The sequence below is a fragment of the Pelophylax lessonae genome, assembly GCF_965119305.1.
Source record: "Pelophylax lessonae genome assembly, chromosome: 2".
NCBI lineage: Eukaryota > Metazoa > Chordata > Amphibia > Anura > Ranidae > Pelophylax > Pelophylax lessonae.
In genome coordinates, this window is record NC_138769.1 from 584,352,773 (window position 1) to 584,377,173 (window position 24,401).

Genomic DNA, 24,401 nt, shown 5'->3' on the forward strand with positions numbered 1-24,401 from the left:
ATTCTTTTAGGTCTGCTGTGTTGCCGGACTCACTCATGTGCTTCTAACTCCCTCTTCACATTTCCACCCGCCCATAGGTTGAGCACGGTTCTGTGCCCGTATCGTATGTAACGTACAGTGTGCTGTACTCAGGCACCATAGTTTCCTTGGCTCCTTTCCTGGAGTCCCCCTTGTCTACTCCTCAGTGTACCACTTAGTTTTCCCCTCCTTTTCTTCTCTATTTTTCTTTTTCTTTTCTTTTCCTATTTTCCAGGTTTACCTACTACCCTCTACCTGCCCGCTCGCGTCCCACTATGGCCCACACGGTAAGTGCTCGCCCCCGACTGACCCTAGGCTCCTATAATGTACAGGGCCTCAATGTAGCTTCTAAGCGGGGGCAAGTTCTATATCATATGCATAAGCACCATGTCAATATCTTGCTACTCCAGGAGACTCATTTTTGCTCCGACTCTGTCCCTGCTTGCTCCAACAGGTACTACAACCGATGGATTCACAGTTCTAATCCGCTTCAGAAGTCCAAAGGGGTGTCTGTGGCTTTTCACAAATCCCTGCCTGTCAGTGTGGTTGACCAGATTACAGACCCACAGGGGAGGTACGTGCTAGTTAAGTTTGCACTCTGGGGGACGACGTACACGGTCGCCAACTTCTACTTGCCTAATACTAATCAGGTCGCCTCGGCCTTGCGATACCTTGAACTGCTTGCGAGGTTCGCGGAGGGGAGGGTCATCCTGGGTGGCGACTTCAATCTTCCTTTGGACCCGCTGCTGGATACCTCCTCCTCTCGCTCATCCCTCTCCTATACGAAGTTACGCGCCCTGAAGCGTGCCCTTCACAGCATGCGCCTTGTTGATGTAGGGAGGATCCTCCACCCGACCTCTCGGACCTACACTCACTTTTCGTCGGCCCATCAATCTTATAGCAGGATAGACTATTTTTTCGTGGATCATGCTTGCCTTGATTGGTCCCCCGAGGATAGCGTTGGGACATTGGTCTGGTCCGACCATTCCCCGATCTTTCTCACACTATCCCCCCCGGATACTCCGCTGAGAGAGTGGACCTGGAGGCTTAATGACTCTATACTGGCGACACCGGGCTGTGTGGACACAATCTCCACTGTCGTTAACCATTTCTTTTCGGACCACGCTGATGACCCTACGCCCCTTCCTTGTCAGTGGGAGGCGCTCAAGGCAGTGCTACGGGGTACCTTTATTCAGATGGGTACCCGGCTTAAAAAAGAAAGATCAGCCTCCATTGCAGCTGCGACTCTAAAGCTCCGCGAACTAGAAACAAAGCACAGCCAGACCCCTTCCGATGCCATTCTAGCAGACCTCTCTACGGCCCGCTCCCAACTTAGAGACCTATATGTGGCCTCTGCCCACACGTTTGACCAGAAACTGGCCCTGCACAGATACAAGTCCCAGGATAAATGTGGACGCCCATTGGCTGGCGCTCTCCACCCACGCACTGCCTCTACGTTTATCACCCAGATTCGTGACCCTACAGGGTCCCTGGCGACGACCCCAACGCAAATTGGTCAATCCTTTGCAACCTACTACCAGTCGCTTTACAATATTTCTGCGTCCCTACCCCAGGGTGCCCCAGGGGCCTCCCTCGACGACAAGGCCGCATATGTGTCGACGACCGCCCTCCCATCCTTGCCTGATGAAGCCGTATCAGACCTAGAAGTGCCGATCTCAGCTGACGAGGTTATGGCGGCGATTGCATCCTCCCCTACTGGTAAAAGTCCTGGCCCCGATGGCTTTACTGCTAAGTTTTATAAGGTGTTTGGCTCCCTTCTGGCCCCTTTTTTAGCCCGGGTATTTAACTCGATTCCGGACGGCTCTGCATTTCCACCTCAGACGTTAGAGGCCCACATATCTCTAATTCCAAAACCGGGGAAAGACCCCGCCTCGTGCGCCAATTTCAGGCCTATCTCTTTGATTGGAATTGACCTTAAACTCTATGCTAAGATCCTAGCGACCCGACTGAAACCTTTATTGCCAGACCTTATCCATAAGGACCAAGTGGGCTTTGTCCAGGGCCGAGAAGCTAGGGACAACACCCTGAAGACCCTCTTGCTTACTGATTATGCCCGCTCCCAAGCTGTACCCCTATGCATGCTGACAGTGGACGCGGAGAAGGCCTTTGATCGCGTGGACTGGCATTTTTTACATCTTACCCTGGAGCAAATCGGTGTAGGCCCGTTGATGCTAGCTAGAATTATGGCCCTCTATAAGTCGCCTTCCGCTAGGCTCCGAATTAACGGTTCCCTGTCCCCTGCTTTCAGCATACACAACGGCACGTGCCAGGGTTGCCCCCTATCTCCGCTCCTCTATGTCCTGGTTATGGAACATTTGGCCGTTGCACTTCGCAACAACCCCAATGTTTGCGGACTGACCATTGGCCCCATACATTCTAAGCTGGCACTGTTTGCCGATGACCTACTGCTCTATATCACTTCTCCTCAAAAGTCCCTGCCCGCGATCCTGACCGAGTTCCGCAAATTTGGCCTTGTGAGCAACTTTAAAGTTAATCACTCTAAATCGGAGATACTAAATATCTCCCTGCCTAACTCAACTCTCCAGCGTATCTCGGATGCTTATCCCTTTATGACGGGATCCTCCTCCGTTCTCTACTTGGGCGTCCAGCTACCTTCTGACCCGACACGACTCTTCGCTGACAATTTTGCCCCTCTCTTCACTAAAACCCTATCTGACCTATCTACCTACTCCACGAAACGCTTGTCCTGGTTTGGGAGGATCAATGTTTTGAAGATGGACGTTCTACCTCATTTTTTATACCTCTTTCAAGCGCTTCCTATCCACATACCTGCCTCCTTCTTTGACAAGCTACGCAAAGCACTCTCGAGATTTGTATGGTTTCATAGCCGACCCCGCTTAAAATATGCGACTCTCACCCTTCCAAAGTCTAGAGGGGGCACTGGTATCCCAGATTTCGCTCTCTACCACCGAGCGGCGACCTTGACGCGCTTAGTGGATTGGTTTCACAATGCCCCAACTAAACTGTGGGTGCAACTTGAACACCTTCTGGCCCCTTTCGATCTCAGGGCACTCCCCTGGACCCCGGTGCATCTCCGTGGCCACACTTCTTCTTTCGGCGCTTTAACGCGTCAGACCTTGCGGGTCTGGGATTGACTGAATAAATCGGGACGTCTGTCAAGTCCTCAGGGCCCCATGACACCCTTCTTTGGTTCCCCAGCATTCCCTCCAGCGGCCTCGTGTTCCAGATTTGGCCCCTGGAGTGCGACGGACCATCGACGGGTGGCCCAGATTCTCCGAGCTGACCCGTCCCTGTTGACTTCTCCTGCATCCGCCACACCCAGTGGTGATCTTGTGAACTGGCTGCAGCGCCGCCAGGCCCTCTCCTATATACACACTCTGCCCTCGTTGACTGATGTTAGGGGAGATCCTTCGGAGTTGGACTCTATCCTGCACCAGGATGTTCCCCACACGCACACGGTGTCTCTCTTATACTCCTTGCTACTGTGCGCCCTCCGCCCTGACCCGCCGACATATACTGCTGTCTGGGACAAGGACCTGGGCCGAACCCTTTCATCTACCGACTGGCACAAATGTTTTGCGATGACCCACTCGCTGTCTCCTGCTAACCAAGTTCAGGAGAAGGGGTTCAAACTCTTAAGCAGATGGTACAGGTGCCCTTCCTCGATTGCCTACATTGACCCAATCCAGTCGGACCAATGTTGGCGGTGCTTGTCCTCGAGGGGAACGCTTATCCATATCTGGTGGGAATGTCCCCAGATCCATGAATTGTGGACAGGAATCATAGCTCTGTATTGCAGGCTCCAGGCGACCATTGTTCCTGCGACACCGGAACTGGCCTTGTTGTCTTTGTTACCCGGTTCCTTCCGGTCGATCAAGAGAGACGTTCTGAGGTTTTTCTTGGTGGCTGTTCGGACGGTGATACCCAGACACTGAAGGACCAAGCACGTACCCTCTAAACTTGAGTGGGCTCTGGAACTGGACCGGCTTAGGGACATGGAAAACCTGTTGGCGCGGGAGGGGGGCAGGGAGGACCGATTCTCTGCTGCTTGGAGGTCCTGGGACATGTTTCGGTGTTCGGATGCCTTTCAGTCCTGGCTCGAGACGTCTGTGCTACCCGGTGCTGGGGGGCAGTAGTGGGACGTGGGCGACCCCTCCTGATTTCATCCACCTTCTTTGCCCCCTTGGCATACCTCTTTACATTCTCCTGCTTTATCCCATCCTCTAAGCTCTATTCTCCTCTCTGGCTATACCATTGACACCATAAGGCAATCCTCTTTGCTTATTTTTTTGTTTTTAGGCGTTTCTTACTGGAAAACCGAGATATTTAACAATGCCTACCACACTTTCCACATTCTTCCCAAGTGACGCCAGCCATGAAAGTGTTTATACCGGTGTTGGCCTTTTGATTTTTCTCTTATTTATGTTAACACCTGACACCCCAAGTTCCTGTTATTTTGTTCTTGTGCTGCTGCCAGGTTCTAATGGACCTGGTGATTTAGGTTCCATATTGGCATTTATTGATGTTGATTGTTGTATGCACTTACTCACGGTTTACTTTATGTCATTCCTGAACAACTTATTTTACTGTATGTTTCATGCTCCATGCTTCTCCCCTAACTCTGTAAAACCCTTCTCTTTCAATAAAATAAGATTTAACTAAAAAAATATATTATGTTTGGGGGTTCAAAGTAATTTTCTAGTAAAAAAAAATATATATATTTTTTCATGTAAACAAAAAGTCACAGGAAAGGCTTGGTCTTCAAGTGGTTAAAAGAGTGGGTGATGTGTGGCTAAGATTGAGCATAAAATGCCAGGACAGTTCAAACACCCCCCAAATGACCCCTTTTTGGAAAGTAGACACCTAAAGCTATTTGCTTAGAGCACATTGAGTTCATGGAGTATTTTATATTTTGCCCTAAGTTTCAGGAACATGACAATTTATTTATTTTTTTTTTACACAAAGTTGTCATTAAATGATATATTGCTCACGCATTCCATGGGTATATGTGAAATTACACCCCAAAATACATTCTGATGCTTCTCCTGAGTACAGGGATACCACATGTGTGAGACTTTTTGGGAGCCTAGGTGTGTACGGGACCCCGAAAACCAATCACCCCCTTTAGGTTTTCTAATGGCGTAAATTGCTTTTTTTTTCTTCCTCACTACCTGTCACAGTTTCGGAGGCCCTAAAATCTCAAGATAGAACAAAACCTCCACAAATGACCCCATTTTGCAAAGTAGACACTCCAAGCTATTTGCTGAGAGGCATGGGGAGTCCATGGAATATTTTTTTTTTTTTAATATATTTTAATTGAACATATGAAACAGTTACAAGATCTGTAGTGCAGCAAAATAGCACATTTCGTAGAACAGCAAAAAAAATTATGTAAACATTCAGAGTGTGCTTGCATTTTATAATAACAGTATCACAAATATTATACACAAGGGTATTAGTGAACGTAGTGTGAACGACACTGGGAGAGGGGAGGGATTGGAGGGAGTCGGGATGAGGAAAGAGATTGACACTCTCGCATGGGACGTGAGGAGAACGTCAATTATGTAAAGGAAGGATAACTAAGTACAGAAAAGATGACTCTTACTGGCTGAACAATACACCTAGTCTACTCATATTATGACATTGTAATTTAAATAGGGGGGGGGGGAGTAGGGGGAAGAGGGATAGTGGTATCCATGAGATCCAGCTTGATGCAACCAGTAAACAAGTGATAGGTACGGTCCTATGAAGGAGGGAACGTGGAAGGTGTTGCCTTATACACTCAACCTTCCTAATGTATTAGATATTGAGGCCTTTAAATACCATTCCGTGAATTGGAAGGCTATCATCATAGCTTTCAGCTCATCTGCATGGAAGGCATATTGCACGAATGGGCGCCATCTGGAGAAAAATGTTTCCATTGACGAGAATTTATCAATGTCCAGATTTCCTTTTTCCATATGTAGAAGTGCTTTGAGGTTATTGCAAACCATGGAGATCGTCCGGGGAGTGTTAGAAGTCCAGGTCTTTAAAATTGCTTTTTTGGCTGCCAAGGTGCATAAGTGGGTCCAAGGGGGTAGCCATTTACCTATCCAATCTGGATCAGTTGAGGGCTGCGATGGCTCTTCGCATCCAAATAAGAACAAGCGGGGGGATTTCTCCAGTCGGATTCCCAGAACCTCCTGTAGAAAGGTCAGCACCTGGTCCCAGAAACTGTAAAATATTGGGGCAATGCCAGAATCTATGGGCTAGCGTCGGTCTATCTCCACCGCACTGGGGGTAGATTGCAGGAGTTCTCTAATTGTTGGTATACAGAGTCGGGACGAAGGCTTTGTGAATCAATTTGAATTGAGACCAGGTCTCCATCAGCACGGTTTTTCTAATCCGTAGGTATCCTTGCAGTATTTTCGGAGTGATATCCTCCAGGGGAAGACAGTACCCCATTTATCAAACATGGTATCCATGGAGAGTTTATTAGAGTGTATAAGCAGTTGATCATAGACAATGGAAATGTTGTAACTTTTGTTCTTGATGAAATCATCCAAGACTGACTTTTGGAAACTTTTAGCAGTGCTGGGTGAACAAGATTTAACATAGGCTATTGCCTGATGATAGTATAGCTGATGGGACTAGGGATGATCGAACTTTTCAAAAGTTCGGTTCGGCCAGAACATCCGAACTTCGGAAAGTTCGGCTCGGATTTCAGAACCCCATTGAAATCAATGGGACCCGAACTTCGGTAATCAAAAAACACCATTTTGAAGCCCTTAAACCCAATAAATGCCCCTAAAAAGTGCCTAGGGTTCTGGGTCATGCCCCAGGGACTATTAATCACACAAAAAAAGTTCTTAAAAATTGTCATTTTTGATAGAGAGCCAATTATTAAAAAAAAAAAAATGAGATTTTTTGGATTTAGTGTCTTGGGGTTCTAAAAAGTGTACCTGTGAAGTTTCAGCTCTGTAGCATGTCCAGAACCAGAAAAAAAAAAGATTGTTTGTATTATGTCACTTATAGAACAGGGATATGGCTTCGCTATTTTCACACCTATATATATATATGTAAGTGTAAAAATACATACAAGTATGTGTGTATATATACCACTATACACAAGTTCAGATGTTTTGCCTGCCTCCAAAAACACCAAAAAAATGCCTGCAACAACACACCTGGGTGTTTTTTTTTTTTTTTGGCGCTAACGTTTTTTGGGCATTTTTTTGGGTTCCTTGGAGGCAGGCAAAACATCTGAACTTGTGTATACGGGTACTGTATATATACACACATACTTATATGTATTGTAACAGGACGTCAAGTAAATGTGACAGGAAGTCAGGTAAATCTGTGAGTGTTGTCACAGATGGGAGATACAATGCACCAATTACTATAGGGTGTCGGCTGCAGAAGCCAGCAGAAAGGTCTAAAGACGTTGAACAGACTTCAGCTGTTCGGAATGAGAAAGTTAAGGCTTCTATAATTTCTCCAAAGGAAGTCTAAGGATTGCTGCCTCCGGAAGCTGTCTCCTGAAGCCGTGTGGGCTGGGAGAGGAGGACAGTCAGACGTGTGCCTCCCGACAAGCTGTGTGAGCATGGGAGAAGACCCCCTGAAGTGATGTGCGCTAAGGAGGGTAACCAGTTGTGAGGACTTCTCAAGGTGAGAAAACGAACTCTTTCTATGTGGAAGAAATAAAGGAATGTTTGCCATGTGAAGAGACAAGCAAAGAGACATTCTCATTGTGAAGAGTAAAGGGACCTGTTCAATGGACATTTGTTGTGGGAAGATAAAACATGGACTGTTGAGTATCCGCTGTAGGATAAGAAAGTCTGCCCAACAGTAGGTTGGAGACAGACTCTTAGGTAGGTTCCAGTGTGAGAAGGTAGCCACCCACAGAGGCAAGGATTTATTTTGTCTTTTATTTTATTTTGCTGTTTTTAACGCTTGCAGTCTGGTGAAGAAAATTGCATTAATCAACCAAACTGTTGTTTGCAAGCACTTCTCGGCTATCTCTCTGTGAAAACGAACTCCCCAAGGGGTCATCCACGCCTACCACCGAGCTAATCCCTCACAGTATATATACACCTAGACATATATAGGTGTGATAGTAGCAGGAATATATGCTTGCGCTAATTAAATAATTAACATTAATATGGCTCTGCTCCTATAACACCTATATATGTGTAAGTGTAAAATACATATAAGGGTGTGTGTACATATATACCCCTATACAGAAGTTCAGATGTTTTTGCCTGCCTCCAAAGAACCCAAAAAAATGCCTGCAACAACACACCTGGGCGTTTTTTTTTTTTTTGGCGCTAGCGTTTTTTTGGGCATTTTTCTTGGGTTCTTTGGAGGCAGGCAAAACATCTGAACTTCTGTATAGGGGTATATATGTACACACACCCTTATATGTATTTTACACTTACACATATGTATATAGGTGTTATAGGAGCAGAGCCATATTAATGTAAATGATTTAATTAGCGCAAGTATAGTGTTCTGCTCCTTTCACACCTATATATGTGCAGGTGTATATATACATACATGGGTGTGTATATATACCCCCTATACACATGTTCAGATGTCATGCCTGACTCCAAACATGTCCTCAAAAAATCCCTATCAACGCCTGCAGCCAAAAAGCAAGCTGACGGGTGAGAAGCCATATTAGTGCACTGAATGTGACTTAAGAGAAACGATCTTTTCTCTATAGCGGTCACCCTGATATGGAAGGGTTTGGTCACCCTGCCATAGCAGTCAGTGTCAGTTCACCCTACACTACATTACGGTCACCCTGGCACTTAACACTTTCCCTACAGAAACAAATTTTTTGCATCTAACTAAAGTGTAAAAGAGCACTCTAACTACACTAGATATCCCTTTCCTCACACTAATAAATGCTAAATGACACTTTTGAAGCAAATTTAACAGAACTGCTTCCATTCTCTTCCATGTCCCTGTATTACAATGCTAGGAATTTGCCGGGGCTATCTTATATACTGGGGGGCGTATTCACTAATGATTGGTCTAGGGACCCCCTAGTCACTCCAATCATATTCCTAGCATTCTCCTGCCCCCTCAATTGGCTGTTACTAATGGTCCTGGTCCAATCACGGGCTTTTAAAGCCCATTTCCTGTCCCATTGCATTTTGGTCGGTTCTGGTTGCCGAATTCCAAACTTTTTCAGCAAAAAGTTCTAAATTCGGCCGAACCTCGAACAGCCAATGTTCGAGTCGAACCGATGGTCGACCCGAACCGTTCGATCATCCCTAGATGGGATGAGGGCAAGTGGTATTCCCCTGCAAGTTCCGTGTATGGTTTTATGGAAAGATCAGAGGATCGGACTAAAGAATGAGCCAATGTCAATCCATTCTGCTCCCAGAGTTAGTACGATGCATAGTCCATAAATTGCGGAAATAATGGATTGCCATGGAGGGGCAAGTGCTTGGAGATTGTTGAGGGAACTCCCAGACGTTTCCTTACTTCCCTCCATGCTATCATAGTGTCTCGAAAGAGAACATGTCGTTGAAAGTGTACGGGCAAAGCTGTAAAGGTGCTGTGTAGCACTCCAGGTAGGCACAATGGGTGGGCTAGTTGAGTTTCAATGAGGATTTGGTGATCCAATCCAGGCCATAGCGTAGTAGGCAAGACAAATTATACAACCTAATATTGGGCAAGCCAGCTCCCCCCTCGCTCTTCGGAAGGTGCAGTTTGGCAATGGATATCCTTGGTCTCCTCTTATTCCAGAGGAAAGCCGTAACGGCCTTATTCAGAGTGTTAATATCTTTATGTTTGAGGAGGAAAGGGAGGGCTTGGAGGGGGTAAAGCAGACGTGGGAAACTGACCGTTTTGACCAGGTGGCACCTTCCGAAAAACGAGAGGGGTAGAGTCATCCACAATTCCAGTTCTTTAATAATTTTTTCTAAAAGTGGAACATAGTTCAGTTGGTAAAGTGTAGAGGTATGTCTGCCAATCTTGATGCCCAGGTAGGTGATGTATTGGTGGTTTAGAGGGAAAGGGAGGGAATGAACTCAGTGGTCTATGACCGGTTGCGTTAGCGGGAGGACTTCACTTTTGTCGAAATTAATTTTTAACCCAGAAATAAATCTGAATTCCTTTAACAGTGAACACAGGAAGGTCAGTACTAGGTTGGGATGTGAAAATGAGCAAGTCATCAGCAAAAAGGGCAGTTTTGAGCTCTGTTTGACCCAGTGGGATACCGTGAATTGTATTCAAGGTTAACAAGTGTCTGGAAAGGGGCTCTATGGCCATATTAAACAATAAGGGAGATAGGGGACAGCCTTGACGTGTGCCCTTGTATAACGGAATCGGGTTTGATATGCCTATAGATGTGAAGATACGCACTGAGGGGGAGGCATAGAGAGCTTTCAAGAAGTCGGTTATCTTGCCAGAGAACCCTAACTTCGCCAGAGTCAGGAAGAGCCAGTCCAAATTGACATTGTCAAAGGCCTTCTCGGCGTCTAAAGTCACTATGGCCGAGTGACCAGTAGGGTTAGCCTTAGCATGTTCTAGGACCACCAGGACCTTGCGTATATTTGCAGTAGCCGACCTACCCCTGACGAAGCCTGCTTGAGAAGGATGAATAAGTGTGGGGAGAACCTGTGCTATTTTGGAAGCTATTATTTTAGATAGGATTTTAGCATCAATGTTTAAAAGGGATATTGGCCGGTATGAGCCTGGTTGAGTGGGGTCCTTGCCTTTCTTGGATAATAGTTTTATGTATGCCTGAGAGCCTGTGGGAAGATAAGTGCCATTTTGCCACATATTGTTATACAGTGCAGTGAGAGTGGGCAAGAGGGTATCTTTAAAAGTTTTAAAAAATTCAGTCGAATAGCCGTCTGGACCCGACGCTTTTTGGGACGCCATATGAGTTATGGTGTGAGCTATGTCTTCCGAGCTTATTGGGGCATTGATTGCTAGCAATTGGGCTTCTGTAAGTGAGGGGAGAGAAACATTGTCCAGAAAAATTTTGGCGGCCTCAAGGTTTACCGGGTCTTTGCTATATAAGGTGCTGTAGTAGTTTTCCAGAATGTTGCTAATGTCAGTTGGTGAATGTGTTAGCTTTCCTGACTCGTTCCTGAGTGTCAATATATGCGTGGGTTTGTAGGTGCCTCTGATCAGTCTGGAAAGTAATTTTCACGGTTTATTCCCGAAACAGTAAAAGGATGCCATAAATCAGGAACATTTAGATTCCTCAATTTTTTCTGCCCAGTGGTCAAAGTGCTTTTTTGCCTCGTGCCACTCGTCCTTGAGCTCTGGGGAGGGTGAAGTGGTGAGAAGGGATTGGGCTCGGTGCAGTTTTTCGCTCGCCTCTAGGTAATATCTAGCAAGAGCTTTCCTATATGTAGAGACATAGGACATAATATGTCCTCGAAGGGCCGATTTGCCCGCTTCCCAGAAAAGGATAGGGTGAGTAAAATGCTCCTGGTTCAGGGTAGCATAGTCCCGCCAGGTTGATTGCACGTGATGTTGGAAGTCCTTATTATGTATGAGAAACACTGGGAATCTCCAGGTACCTATGGGAGGGGTGGTAGCTGCTAATGAAATAGATAGGGATATCGGGGAATGATCTGATATGGCAATATCATGTATGTCCCGAAATCTTATAAGTTCTGGGGTAAGGAATAGATAGTCCAGTCTGGCCATGGAGTCCTGGGGGGGGGGGGATAAAAGGAGTATTCGTGATCTGTAGGGTGGCTAAGGCGCCACGCGTCCACCAAGTATAGGGCAGACATCATGGAGTGCAGGGGGGTTTCCTTAGTGTGATGTGCGGAGCGGGAGATTTGGGACCTCGTCCTACGTTGTTTACGGTCAACCGTCATGTTCATGACATCATTAAAGTCGCCTCCTATTATATGAAAGGGAGTGGGGTTCTGAAGCAGCCATGTCACGGTATCACCTTTGAAGATGGCGGAAGGGGGTGTCGGGGCATACACATTTGAGAACCGTACAGTGTGGGTAGGGAGTCTGATCAATAAAGACAGTCGTCTGCCGGCATCATCCCGGCTAGTGTCCAGGATTTCATAGGGGATCTTTTTATTTAACAAGATGGCTACTCCAGCCTTGCGATCTGTGGCAGGGGAGCATATCGCCTCCCCAACCCAAAGCTTCTTCAAGAATCGCGTGTCTCCCTCCCCCAGGTGAGTCTCCTGGAGGAGAGCGACATCCGCCCCCAAGCGCTTGAGATGGCGCAATATCATCATACGTTTATTAGGTGATTGTGACAGGAGTCACTTTGGGCATGGGGGTTGTGGACCCCAAATTTCTTTAAAGAGGCTGGGAGACACCATGTCCAGCCTTGTGTGGCTTTCTTATGTTTAAGTCACCCTGCATCTTTTATGGATGCAGGGTGACCGGGAGGGTGGTGTACACTGAGAATATGGTTTGGACTATTTCAAATGGGACAGTATATGCATTACCCATATCTCTCAGGAAATATGGAGATCTACCTTATTCCTGTACACTGTAAGGCACAGGAAGTGCAACTACTAATTTGGGCGTCCAGTAAATAGGAGAGAAACCGTGTCTGCTAATCCATGTGTATTAGCTGCAGAGAGAGGGGGGGATTTTTTCCAGCAGCCCCTCCTAAAGAATGTGCTTTTGTCTAAAATAGGACAGTATGTTAATTGGGTCTGAGACTATTGATAAGCATGTTAATGAGCTCACCTGGCTGTCTACTAAGGGAGGTAATTACACAGTCATTGTTCATGTGGTATTCTCAAAGTATATATAAATGCTGTGTTTCTTTCAATAAAGGAAAAGAGAGTTACTCTTGATCGAACCTCACTACAGAGCCTTGTCTCGTACTTGGGGGGAATTATTGATGGGCTATATGTATGGCGGATTGGAGTGGTCGATAGCTGTCCTGGTGTTCGGGAGCGGATTATCCTAGACGACTGTAACCCTTGTTATATTTGTGGTGTCGTTACAATTGGTGGCAAGCGGCGGGATGATTTCCACAGCCCAGAAGGACAGCTACAAGAGGACACAAGCCATGGAAGCGGAATTCGAAAGGAGGTTGCGAGAGATACCAGTAGATCGCAGGGAACCAGGGTCAGCACAGGTCCTACTACGTTTGGGTAATTTAATTCACTGGGAACTCTGGAAAGAAGCGCTTGTCCGTGAGCAGCGACGCCAGGGAAAATTACTCCCCTCCTACTGTAAGATTCTGGTAGGACGCATTTTCCTTTCAAAACATTGCGTCCCACCTTTTTAGTTAGGTGGAACGCATACACCTTTAAGACGGATGACGTCATCGCTGAGCGCCGCTGAGCGGCTATTTCAATCGCCAGCATTCTCTCTCACGTTGTTCGTTCAATGTGTGTCTACATGCTCACAAGCCTTGTCTTGCTGTCGGAACCTCCAGCTATTTGCCTTTACCTGGAACAGACCGGAACCTCGCAACTGATCCCGTATCTCGCTACCGGATCACTCCCTCACTACTAGACCCCTCTACTTACTAAACCTCACTAGTGATAAGTACCCCACAGGGCAATCCTCCATAACTAACTTACACTATCATCTTCTGCACATTAAGGACTGTTACTATCTATGCATACTAATTCTACCATCTGCACTGTTACATAGATTGCTAGCTCTTGAGTCTACTACCATCTATCCTTGCACTGGGTTAGTCTATCCTGTCTATGTCATCTGCTGTCCTTACCACCTGTTACCATACATGATTACTAACCTATCTGCATTCTACCTATTACCATCTACTACTCTCCTGAATATTATTATCAAGTGCTTACCATTACTGTCACTGCTCACACCTGTCCCTTCAGCACATCACCTCCTTACTATCATATACATCCTATCACTCCAGGAACATCTTATTGAGTGTGTGTATATCTGTATGCTGAAGCAGACAGGCCCACAGTGATGAGTCTGGAGAGTTGGATCTGGTATTCCAACACATCTCTACATGACTACTGAGTGGAGATTCTGCAGCTGCAAATCCAGCTTACAATAAAAACGCAGGAGCATTACAGATTGAACGAACCTTAAAAAAAAAAAAAAAAAATGGATTCAGCAGAATTACCCACTCAAGTGACACAATTAACACAACAAGTAAATGCATTAATACTTGCTCTTACTGAAGTAAAAGAAGACAATCAGACTCTGAGACAGCAGGTAACCCGTCTTTCCCAGCTTACTGTTGCTCAGCCCCCTGAACCCAAAATAAACCCTCCTCTAGTGTTTACCGGTGATCGGAAAAAATTTTGTGAATTCAAAAATGCATGTCAATTGCTTTTTTTGCTAAAACCGCGTACTTACCCTACTGATCAAATTAAAGTCTGTACCGTCATTTCATACTTAACGGGTGATCCACGGGCCTGGGCAGACTCTCTCTTTGAGAAAAATGATCAGCTTCTCAACTCCTATCCTTTATTCCTAGCGGAACTCGCTAGTTTATATGATGACCCCATTAGGCAGAGTACTGCTGATATCCAATTAAGGGCTTTAAAACAAGGAAGGAGACCTGTAGAAGACTTTGTAGCAGAGTTCAAAAGATGGACCCTTGATTCAGGGTGGAATGATACATCGTTGCGAACTCAGTTCAGACTCGGGTTGTCAGAAGCCGTTAAAGACGAGCTCGCCCGAGCGGATTTACCTGGCACTTTGGATGCCTTAATACAACTCAGTATCAACATTGACAGGCGACTGCGAGAAAGAAAGGCTGAAAAAATGGGAATGCCATTGTCTAGTCCTTCTCGGATTTCGGCCGTTGACCCTACTCCTATGGAGGTAGGAACCATACGCTCACCTTCATCAACTACTGAACGAGCCAGGAGAAGATCCAGTAATCTCTGCATGTACTGCGCATCCCCGGATCATTCGATAAGCGTTTGTCCCCTTGTCCGCAAAAAAGAGGGTGAGTGTTCACATGTCTTGCTAGGGGGATTAACGACTTCCTTTTCTAAACCTTATCTTTTTGTTCATTTAACATTACAGTGGGACCAGACTAGGATTACTACCAAGGCTATGATCGACACAGGATCTTGTGGAAACTATATCGATACACGTTTTGTTACCTTAAATAAAATACCTATTATTTAAAAACCTAAACCTGTTTCTGTTAGTTTCATTAACGGTATCCCGCTATCTTCTGGTCCAATCACCAATCAGACACAAGCACTCCTTGTCACTGCTAACGAGTGTCATATGGAGACCACCTCCTTTGATATACTATCTTCACCCCATTTTCCCATTATTTTGGGACTCCCCTGGTTACACACACATCAACCAATCATAGATTGGAAAAGACGGACTTTAACTTTCCCTTCTCATTATTGTGAGATTACGTGTAACCTCCCATCTTATGGAAAGATCCTGTCTGTGGTGTCAGACGAGATTGCACCACTATGCTATCAGGATCTGTCCGAAGTATTCCTTGAGAAAAATGCTCAAGTGTTGCCTCCCCATAGGGATTATGATTGCACTATCGATCTACTCCCTAACAGCAAATTGCCTTTCGGTCATGTTTATCCTCTTTCACAGGATGAACTCTCTCATCTCAAGGAATACTTGGATGAGAATTTGACAAAAGGGTTCATCAGACCCTCTACTTCTTCCACAGCTGCAGGACTTTTCTTTGTCCGCAATAAGGATTTAAGTCTTAGGCCTATTATCGATTATAGGCAATTAAATACCATTACAATAAAGGATCGCTATCCTTTACCGCTCATCCCTGAACTCATTGAACAAGTGCGTGGGGCTACCTACTTCTCTAAATTGGACCTAAAAGGGGCATACAACCTAATCCGAATCCGTGACGGAGATGAGTGGAAAACAGCATTCAGAACCAGATACGGATTATTCGAATATCTTGTGATGCCATTCGGGTTATGTAATGCTCCCGCAGCTTTTCAAAGGTTCATAAACGACATCTTTAGAGACTTACTTGATGTCTGTGTTGTGGTATATCTGGACGATATACTTATCTATTCTCGATCTCTGTCTGAACATATAAAACATGTAAGACTTGTGTTATCCAGATTACTCGCACACAATCTATACGTGAAATTAAAAAAATGCCTATTCCATAAAGAAGAAATATTATTCTTAGGATACATCATATCCAAAACCGGAATCAAGATGGATATGAGCAAGATATCCTGTATTCTGGATTGGCCTATACCAACAACTCGTAAGGCATTACAGCGATTCCTTGGATTTTCAAACTTCTATAGAAAGTTCATCAAGAACTTCTCTGCTATTGTGAGACCTCTCACACAACTTACAAGTATAAAGAAACCATTAAAATGGTCAGAAGAAGCAAATGGAGCTTTCCGCTTGTTAAAATCAAGCTTTACTTCTGCTCCCATACTACGCCATCCAGACCCATCCCTCCAATATATTCTGGAAGTAGATGCGTCAAATATGGCAGTAGGAGCAGTTCTCTCCCAACGACCAACAAATACTTCACCACTCCACCCAGTTGCTTTCTTCTCAAAATCACTAAGCAGCCCAGAGGTGAATTACCCAGTGGGTGAAAAGGAGTTGCATGCCATAAAACTGGCACTGGAGAATTGGCGACATCTACTTGAAGGTAAAAAATTTGGGGGAGCATACCCATGTATTTCCAAAGCTGCTGCAGCTATGAACCAAAAGACATGTATATTAAAAAAGAATAGCGCGCAAATGCAAAAGAAATTACTACCAAATCTGAAGAGAGTCCATAAATAAAAATGGGGGTTTGGTCCCACCATATGGCCATATCGTGCTCAAGCCCACTACTGCGTCAAAGTACCCCATTATCAGTGGGTCCTACACTATCCATGAAAAAGAGATGAATCCAACCTTTCTAACCCTTGGAGATAAAACTCCTTGCTGGGAAAAATGTGCAAATGCACTACAGGGGACTCCTCCTATATCCAATTGATGGTGGACACTGATTGAGTACAGGTGTATGTGGGGGGTGGGGAGGGCTGCTCAACCTCGATAGTCTGGTCAGACCGAATACATAATAAACAGGCAAAAAATTTGGGGGAGCATACCCATGTATTTCCAAAGCTGCTGCAGCTATGAACCAAAAGACATGTATATTAAAAAAGAATAGCGCGCAAATGCAAAAGAAATTACTACCAAATCTGAAGAGAGTCCATAAATAAAAATGGGGGTTTGGTCCCACCATATGGCCATATCGTGCTCAAGCCCACTACTGCGTCAAAGAACCCCATTATCAGTGGGTCCTACACTATCCATGAAAAAGAGATGAATCCAACCTTTCTAACCCTTGGAGACAAAACTCCTTGCTGGGAAAGCTGTGCCAATGCACTACAGGGGACTCCTCCTATATCCACTTGATGGTGGACACTGATTGAGTACAGGTGTGTGTGGGGGGGTCGGGAGGGTTGCTCAACCTCGATAGTCTGGTCATACCGAATACATAATAAACAGGCATGTGGTATTCTCAAAGTATATATAAATGCTGTGTTTCTTTCAATAAAGTAGAAGAGAGTTACTCTTGATCGAACCTCACTACAGAGCCTTGTCTCGTACTTGGGGGGAATTATTGATGGGCTTCATGTATGGCGGATTGGAGTGGTCGATAGCTGTCCTGGTGTTCGGGAGCGGATTATCCTAGACGACTGTAACCCCTGTTATATTTGGGGTGTCGTTACAGTGATCTAAGGCCCTTTACGTTCCATGATATAACTTTCAGGGTGGCCATGGATAAAGGATGGTAGTGTTAAGAATGTACCGGTCGCAGGGAATCTCATGGAGGGGGGGACATAATGTGGCAAGTGCTGTAGGTGTAAGACAGGAGGTGGAGAGGTAAGGGATAGGAGCCCTTGCCGGGGTATAGTGTAGCTCCAGAAGAGGAGTTCAGTGGAAAGGTGTGCTTCAGGTTGTACTGGGAGGGGGAAACTAATCTTGAGACTTTGCTTTTTTTCTCAGTGAGAAGGTAGTGTGCAAGCGTAGCCTCACACCTATATGCCTGTGTTTAAGGGCATCAGAGCATGAGTACGCTCCGGGGAGCGATGATTCCATGTACTGGGTGCTCAGTACACGGGACCAGGAGATAACTACTAACATCCCTCTGAGAACTTGGGACTAGAAACAAAAATTAAGCAAATACATAACAAGCAAATGAGCCAACTCGTAAACATGACACATTACACCAGGTGTAAGGGTAGATGTGATACCTGGGTGTTATAACAGGCAATAAAGTTCCAACCAGATACCTGCGAACGGTCTGGTCTTGCAGGAGGCTTGGGGCTAGTAGTATAACAGTATAACAGTACCTGAGGAAGGTCGTCCACTTGGAACTTGGCAATCAGAGTTCACATGATGGATATGCAGGCGGAGGAATGACCGTATTTGCCCTTTTTGGGGGGTTCCTAATCAGGTGTCAATTGGGCCTTGCGAACAAGAAATCTTGTCTGGATTGGGAGGAGGATTCTTCCATCGGCGTGGATAATGACGAAAGATAGTGCTCCGCGTCAGATGGTGTATGGAAAGACAGGCGTTCACCCCCAGGTGTAGTAACATGAAGGATAGCAGGGTATGCTAAGGTAAAACGCATTTGCTGTTGAAAAAGAGAGGAGCATACTTGAGCAAATGCCTTACATCACCTGGACACTTCAGCGGAGTAGTCTGCGAAGAGTAGAATAGAGGAGCCTTTGATGTGTATGGGTCTTTGTTTCCTGAATGACATCAAAATGGCGTTCTTGTCCGCATAGTTTAAATAACGGGCAATAATGAGTCGCGGATTTTTCCGGGACTCATTTGGGGCCCCCACCCGGTGCGCCCTCTCCACAATACAGGGGGATGGCAGGCCCAGGGCTCTAGGAATTGTGTCTGAACATAGAGTAAGGAGCTCTGCCACCTGAACCGCTTCAGGTGTCCCAATGATCCGGAGGTTATTCCTCCTGGAGCGGTTCTCCAGGTCCTCAATTTTGTCCTGCAATGCCTGAAGCACCTTGTCTTGGTTGTTAATATCCCTGCTGTTAAGCAGGGTCTCTTCCTCCAGGGAGGCGATCCTCTGCTCAGCCTCCTGGATTTGATGTCTGTGAGAGCTCAGTTCCTTCTGTAGCTGTGACAGGCTTTGTGTAATGGCCGTCTCAATAGCTGCCTTGATTGTGGGGGATAGAATATGTGCCACAGCCTCTGCCATTTTTATATATGCCGGGTCAGCCTGAGTATTGTCTGCGGCTGGGGTGAGCAGCGGGAGACCCGAGGGTTGTGAAGCAGTTTGAGAGAGAGAGAGAGGGAGTCACTCACCTCCCCCTCCCGCGTTGTTCTAGCTGCCGCGGCCATATTGGAAGCTGTGGGAGGAGCAGTGTCTGCGTCAGGCCGATCCGTGCCGATAGAAGATGGCGGGCGCTGGCGCTCCACAAAGCGGTCCATCCAGAGCCCTCGGTGTGCGGGATGAGAAGTGCGGAGGTAGGTGCTCTCCGGGCGGCCTCAGTCCCTGTATTTTTAGGCGGATCGGAGTCGGGTGTAGCGAGGCTGCAGAGGCTCACTCCTCCTGCATGAGTGCCGGAACCGGAAGTGCCCATGGAATATTTTATATTTTGACACAAGTTTCGGGAAAATCATTTTTTTTGTTGTTGTTTTTTTACACAAAGTTGTCACTAAATGATATATTGCTCACAAATGCCATGGGTATATGTGAAATGACACCCCAAAATACACTCTTCTGCTTCTCCTGAGTATGGGGATACCCCATGTGTGAGACTTTTTGGCAGTCTATCCGCGTACAGGACCCAAAAAACTAATCACCGCCTTCAGGCTTTCTAAGGGCGTAAATTGTTGATTTTACTCCTCACTACCTATCACAGTTTTGAAGGCCATGAAATGCTAAGATAGAACAACCCCCCCCCCCCCCAAATGACCCCTATTCGAAAAGTAGACACCCCAGGGCATTTGCTAAAATGCATGGTGAGCATTTTGCAGCTATATTTTATTTTGGAAAATAAGGAAAGTGCATTTATTTTTCTCTATTTTCCAATTTCAAAACCTTGTGACAAAAAGTAAGATCTGCAAAACACTCAACATGCCTCTCTGCAAATAGCTTAGGGTGTCTACTTTCCGAAAAGGGGTCATTTGGGGGGGGGGTTGTGCTTTCTTGGCATTTCATGGCCTCTGAAACTGTGATAGGTAGTGAGGAGTGAAATCAACAATTTACGCCCTTGGAAAGCCTGAAGGCAGGGATTGGTTTTCGGGGTCCTGTACGCAGCTAGACTGCCAAAGAGTCTCACACATGGGGTATCCTCATACTCAGGAGAAGCATCAGAATGTATTTTGGGGTGTCATTTCACATATACCCATGGCATGTATGTGAAAAATATAATTTAGTGACAACTTTGTGTTAAAAACATTTTTTTTAAAAAAAATGTAATATTCCCAAAACTTGTGGCAAAATATAAAATATTCCATGGACTCAACATGCCTCTCAGCAAATAGCTTTGGGGTGTCTACTTTCCAAAATGGGGTCATTTGGGGGGGTTTTGTGCTATCTTGACATTTCAGGGCCTCCGAAACCGTGATAGGTAGTGAGAAAGTGCAATGAGAAATTTACGCCCTTTGAAATTCTGAAGGTGGTGATTGATTTTCGGGGTCCCATACACAGCTAGGCTCCCAAAAAGTCTCACACATGTGGTATCTCTGTACTCAGGAGAAGCAGCAGAATATATTTTGGGGTGTAATTACACATATACCCATGGCATGCGTGAGCAATATATCATTTCATTGACAACTTTGTGTAAAAAAAAAAAATGTTTTTTTTTAGTCATATTCAAACACCTGTGACAAAAACATTAAATATCCAATGGGCTCAACATGCATCTCGGGAGATTCCTTATGATGTCTACTTTCCAAAAAGGGGTAATTTGGGGGGGGGGGGTTGTACTGCACTGCCATTTTAGCACTTCAAGAAATGAGATAGGCAGTCAGAAAGTAAAAGCTGCATAAATTCCAGTATTTACACCATAGTTTGTAGACGTTATAACTTGTCCGCAAACCAATAAAAATACCCTTTTTGAGATTTTTTTTTTGTCAAAGACATGTAACTAAATACATTTTGGCCAAATATATATGACAAAAATTTAGTATATTGGATATTTTTTAAAAGACAAAGTAGAAAATTAAATTTTTTCTCAAAATTTTTGCTCTTTTTTTATTAATATCACAAAAAAAATAAAAAGCGCAGAGGTGATCAAATACCACCAAAAGAAAGCTCTGTTGTGGGGAAAAAAGGACGTAAATTTCGTTTGGGTACAACATTGCATGACCACGCAATTGTCAGTTAAAGTCACGCAGTGCCAAGTTCAAAAAAGTGGCCTGGTCATTAAGGGGGAAAATCCTCCGGTCTGAAAGTGGTTAAAGAGAATAAAAATTACCTAGTTCAATACTTTACCTAGACTAGTGAGTGTAGGTGTCAGTGTTAGTGGCAATTAGTGTCAGTGCCGTTTAGTGTAAGCGGCAGTTAGTGGCAATGTTAATGGCAGTTAGTGACAGTTTCAGTGCGAGTAGGTGGGAAAAAACTCCCAAAAAATGAAAATGCATACTATTGTTTCTTGGCCCTACTACAGGTGCAAAGAACAAATTACACACACATATGTGGTCACCACGATTGTCAGGAGTAAGAGAATTTACTTTGCAGGATTTTTTGGTGGGGATACATGGTAATGGCATAAAATATACAGTGGGTACGGAAAGTATTCAGACCCCCTTAAATTTTTCACTCTTTGTTATATTGCAGCCATTTGCTAAAATCATTTAAGTTCATTCTTCTTCCTCATGAATGTACACATAGCACCCCATACTGACAGAAAAACACAGAATTGTTGACATTGTTGCAGATTTATTAAAAAAGAAAAACTGAAATATCACATGGTCCTAAGTATTCAGACCCTTTGCTATGACACTCATATATTTAACACAGGTGCTTTCCATTTCTTCTGATCATCCTTGAGATGGTTCTACACCTTCATTTGAGTCCAGCTGTGTTTGATTATACTGATTGGACTTGATTAGGAAAGCCACACACCTGTCTATATAAGACCTTCCAGATCACAATGCATGTCAGAGCAAATGAGAATCATGAGGTCAAAGGAACTGCCTGAAGAGCTCAGAGACAGAATTGTGGCAAGGCACAGATCTGGCCAAGGTTACAAAAAGATTTCTGCTGCACTCAAGGTTCCTAAGAGCACAGTGGCCTCCATAATCCTCAAATGGAAGACGTTTGGGACGACCAGAACCCTTCCTAGAGCTGGCCGTCCGACAAACTGAGCTATCGGGGGAGAAGAGCCTTGGTGAGAGAGGTAAAGAAGAACCCAAAGATCACTGTGGCTGAGCTCCAGAGATGCAGTCAGGAAATGGGAGAAAGTTGTAGAAAGTCAACCATCACTGCAGCCCTCCACCAGTCGGGGCTTTATGGCAGAGTGGCCCGACGGAAGCCTCTCCTCAGTGTAAGACACATGAAAGCCCATATGGAGTTTGCTAAAAAACACCTGAAGGACTCCAAGATGGTGAGAAATAAGATTCTCTGGTCTGATGAGACCAAAATAGAACTTTTTGGCCTTAATTCTAAGAGGTATGTGTGGAGAAAACCAGGCACTGCTCATCATCTGTCCAATACAGTCCCAACAGTGAAGCGTGGTGGCAGCATCATGCTGTGGGGGTGTTTTTCAGCTGCAGGGACAGGACGACTGGTTGCAATCGAGGGAAAGATGAATGCGGCCAAGTACAGGGATATCCTGGACAAAAACCTTCTCCAGAGTGCTCTGGACCTCAGACTGGGCCGAAGGTTTACCTTCCAACAAGACAATGACCCTAAGCACACAGCTAAAATAACGAAGGAGTGGCTTCAGAACAACTCCGTGACTGTTCTTGAATGGCCCAGCCAGAGCCCTGACTTAAACCCAATTGAGCATCTCTGGAGAGACCTAAAAATGGCTGTCCACCAACGTTTACCATCCAACCTGACAGAACTGGAGAGGATCTGCAAGGAGGAATGGCAGAGGATCACCAAATCCAGGTGTGAAAGACTTGTTGCATCTTTCCCAAAAAGACTCCTGGCTGTATTAGATCAAAAGGGGGCTTCTACTAAATACTGAGCAAAGGGTCTGAATACTTAGGACCATGTGATATTTCAGTTTTTCTTTTTTAATAAATCTGCAACAATGGCAACAGTTCTGTGTTTTTCTGTCAGTATGGGGTGCTATGTGTACATTCATGAGGAAGAAGAATGAACTTAAATGATTTTAGCAAATGGCTGCAATATAACAAAGAGTGAAAAATTTAAGGGGGTCTGAATACTTTCCGTACCCACTGTAAGGCTAAAATTTAAAGGATGATTTTTTTTACTATTTCGGGCCAGTTTTCCTTTCATAACAAGACAAAATCAGACAATACCTATTAACATTTACCACCAAATGAAAGCCCAATCTGTCTTAAAAAAACAAGGTGTGATCCATCTGTATACACTAAGTAGTTTCGATGATATGTACAGTTATGTTAACACAGGGAGTCCACAGGACAGTAAGGCTATACAGCAATAAAATCCCTCGCTCACAAGGATTTCACATAACTTTACAGTCCCCAAAAAATGGCCTAAGCAAAAATAAGAGACAGACATGGTTCCAACCCTTCCTTGCTTCAAGCAAAACAAAATACTATTACCAGTGTTTGGTTTCATAGCCCATTGCTATGAAAGTCCAGATTCTGTGATGTGTCACTTTAAAGCAAAGGAGACAGGGTACGGAACAATGAAAACAAATAGATTAAGAACCACAAAAACAAGGTATGATCAGGTTATTTAGAAGTCATGTGGTAATCTAATAGATATATTCTAATTGCTAGCTATAACTTACCACAGAGGACAAATGCAGCAAGTAACAGAAGCTTCAACATTCTGGATAGGTTGCTCCTGAGCAGTTTAGCAGCTACAGTGGGGTCCTGGTATTTAAAGGACAGGGCTTGGCAGATATTGTGGAAAAATTCACAGATGTTTCACATGCTGGATTTAGGAGATATGTTTTTCCTTTTTTATTCACGGATGCTTTGAATGATTACGTAAAGATTGCTAGGAGGCTTTTTGCCACAAACAGTACTTTATTGTCTTGGGAAGACAGAAAAATGGAAGATGCCATTTTGCAAACCACCCTAGGGATGGTTGTTTTTTTTTTTGTGTGTGGTATTGCTTAGAGGTCAGTATGTACCAGCAAAAACAATGTACTGTAATAGAAAATTATAGAGATGTATTTAATTATCCAACAGCTTTCACTGGATAACAGCAGTTACTGAACTTAAATTAGTTACATTAAAACCACCCTAAAAAATACTTTTTATACTTTTGTTTTGACATAATGCTTTTAGAACACTGGGGATTATGAGGTGAGTATTGTCACTGT

The 24,401-nt window shown here is 44.8% G+C and overlaps 1 protein-coding gene across 1 annotated transcript in view; it reads right to left on the reverse strand.

Moving 5' to 3' along the window:
- Positions 1–23,916, reverse strand: part of LOC309545936 (chymotrypsin-like elastase family member 1) — a 121,086-nt gene extending 97,170 nt beyond the window's left edge. Inside the window, exon 1 of the mRNA XM_082245380.1 lies at positions 23,862–23,916. Within this exon, the coding sequence (XP_082101506.1) occupies positions 23,862–23,901 (40 nt within the window). The 5' untranslated portion in view covers positions 23,902–23,916. The remainder of the gene's footprint in view (positions 1–23,861) is intronic.
- Positions 23,917–24,401: the final 485 nt, after the last annotated feature.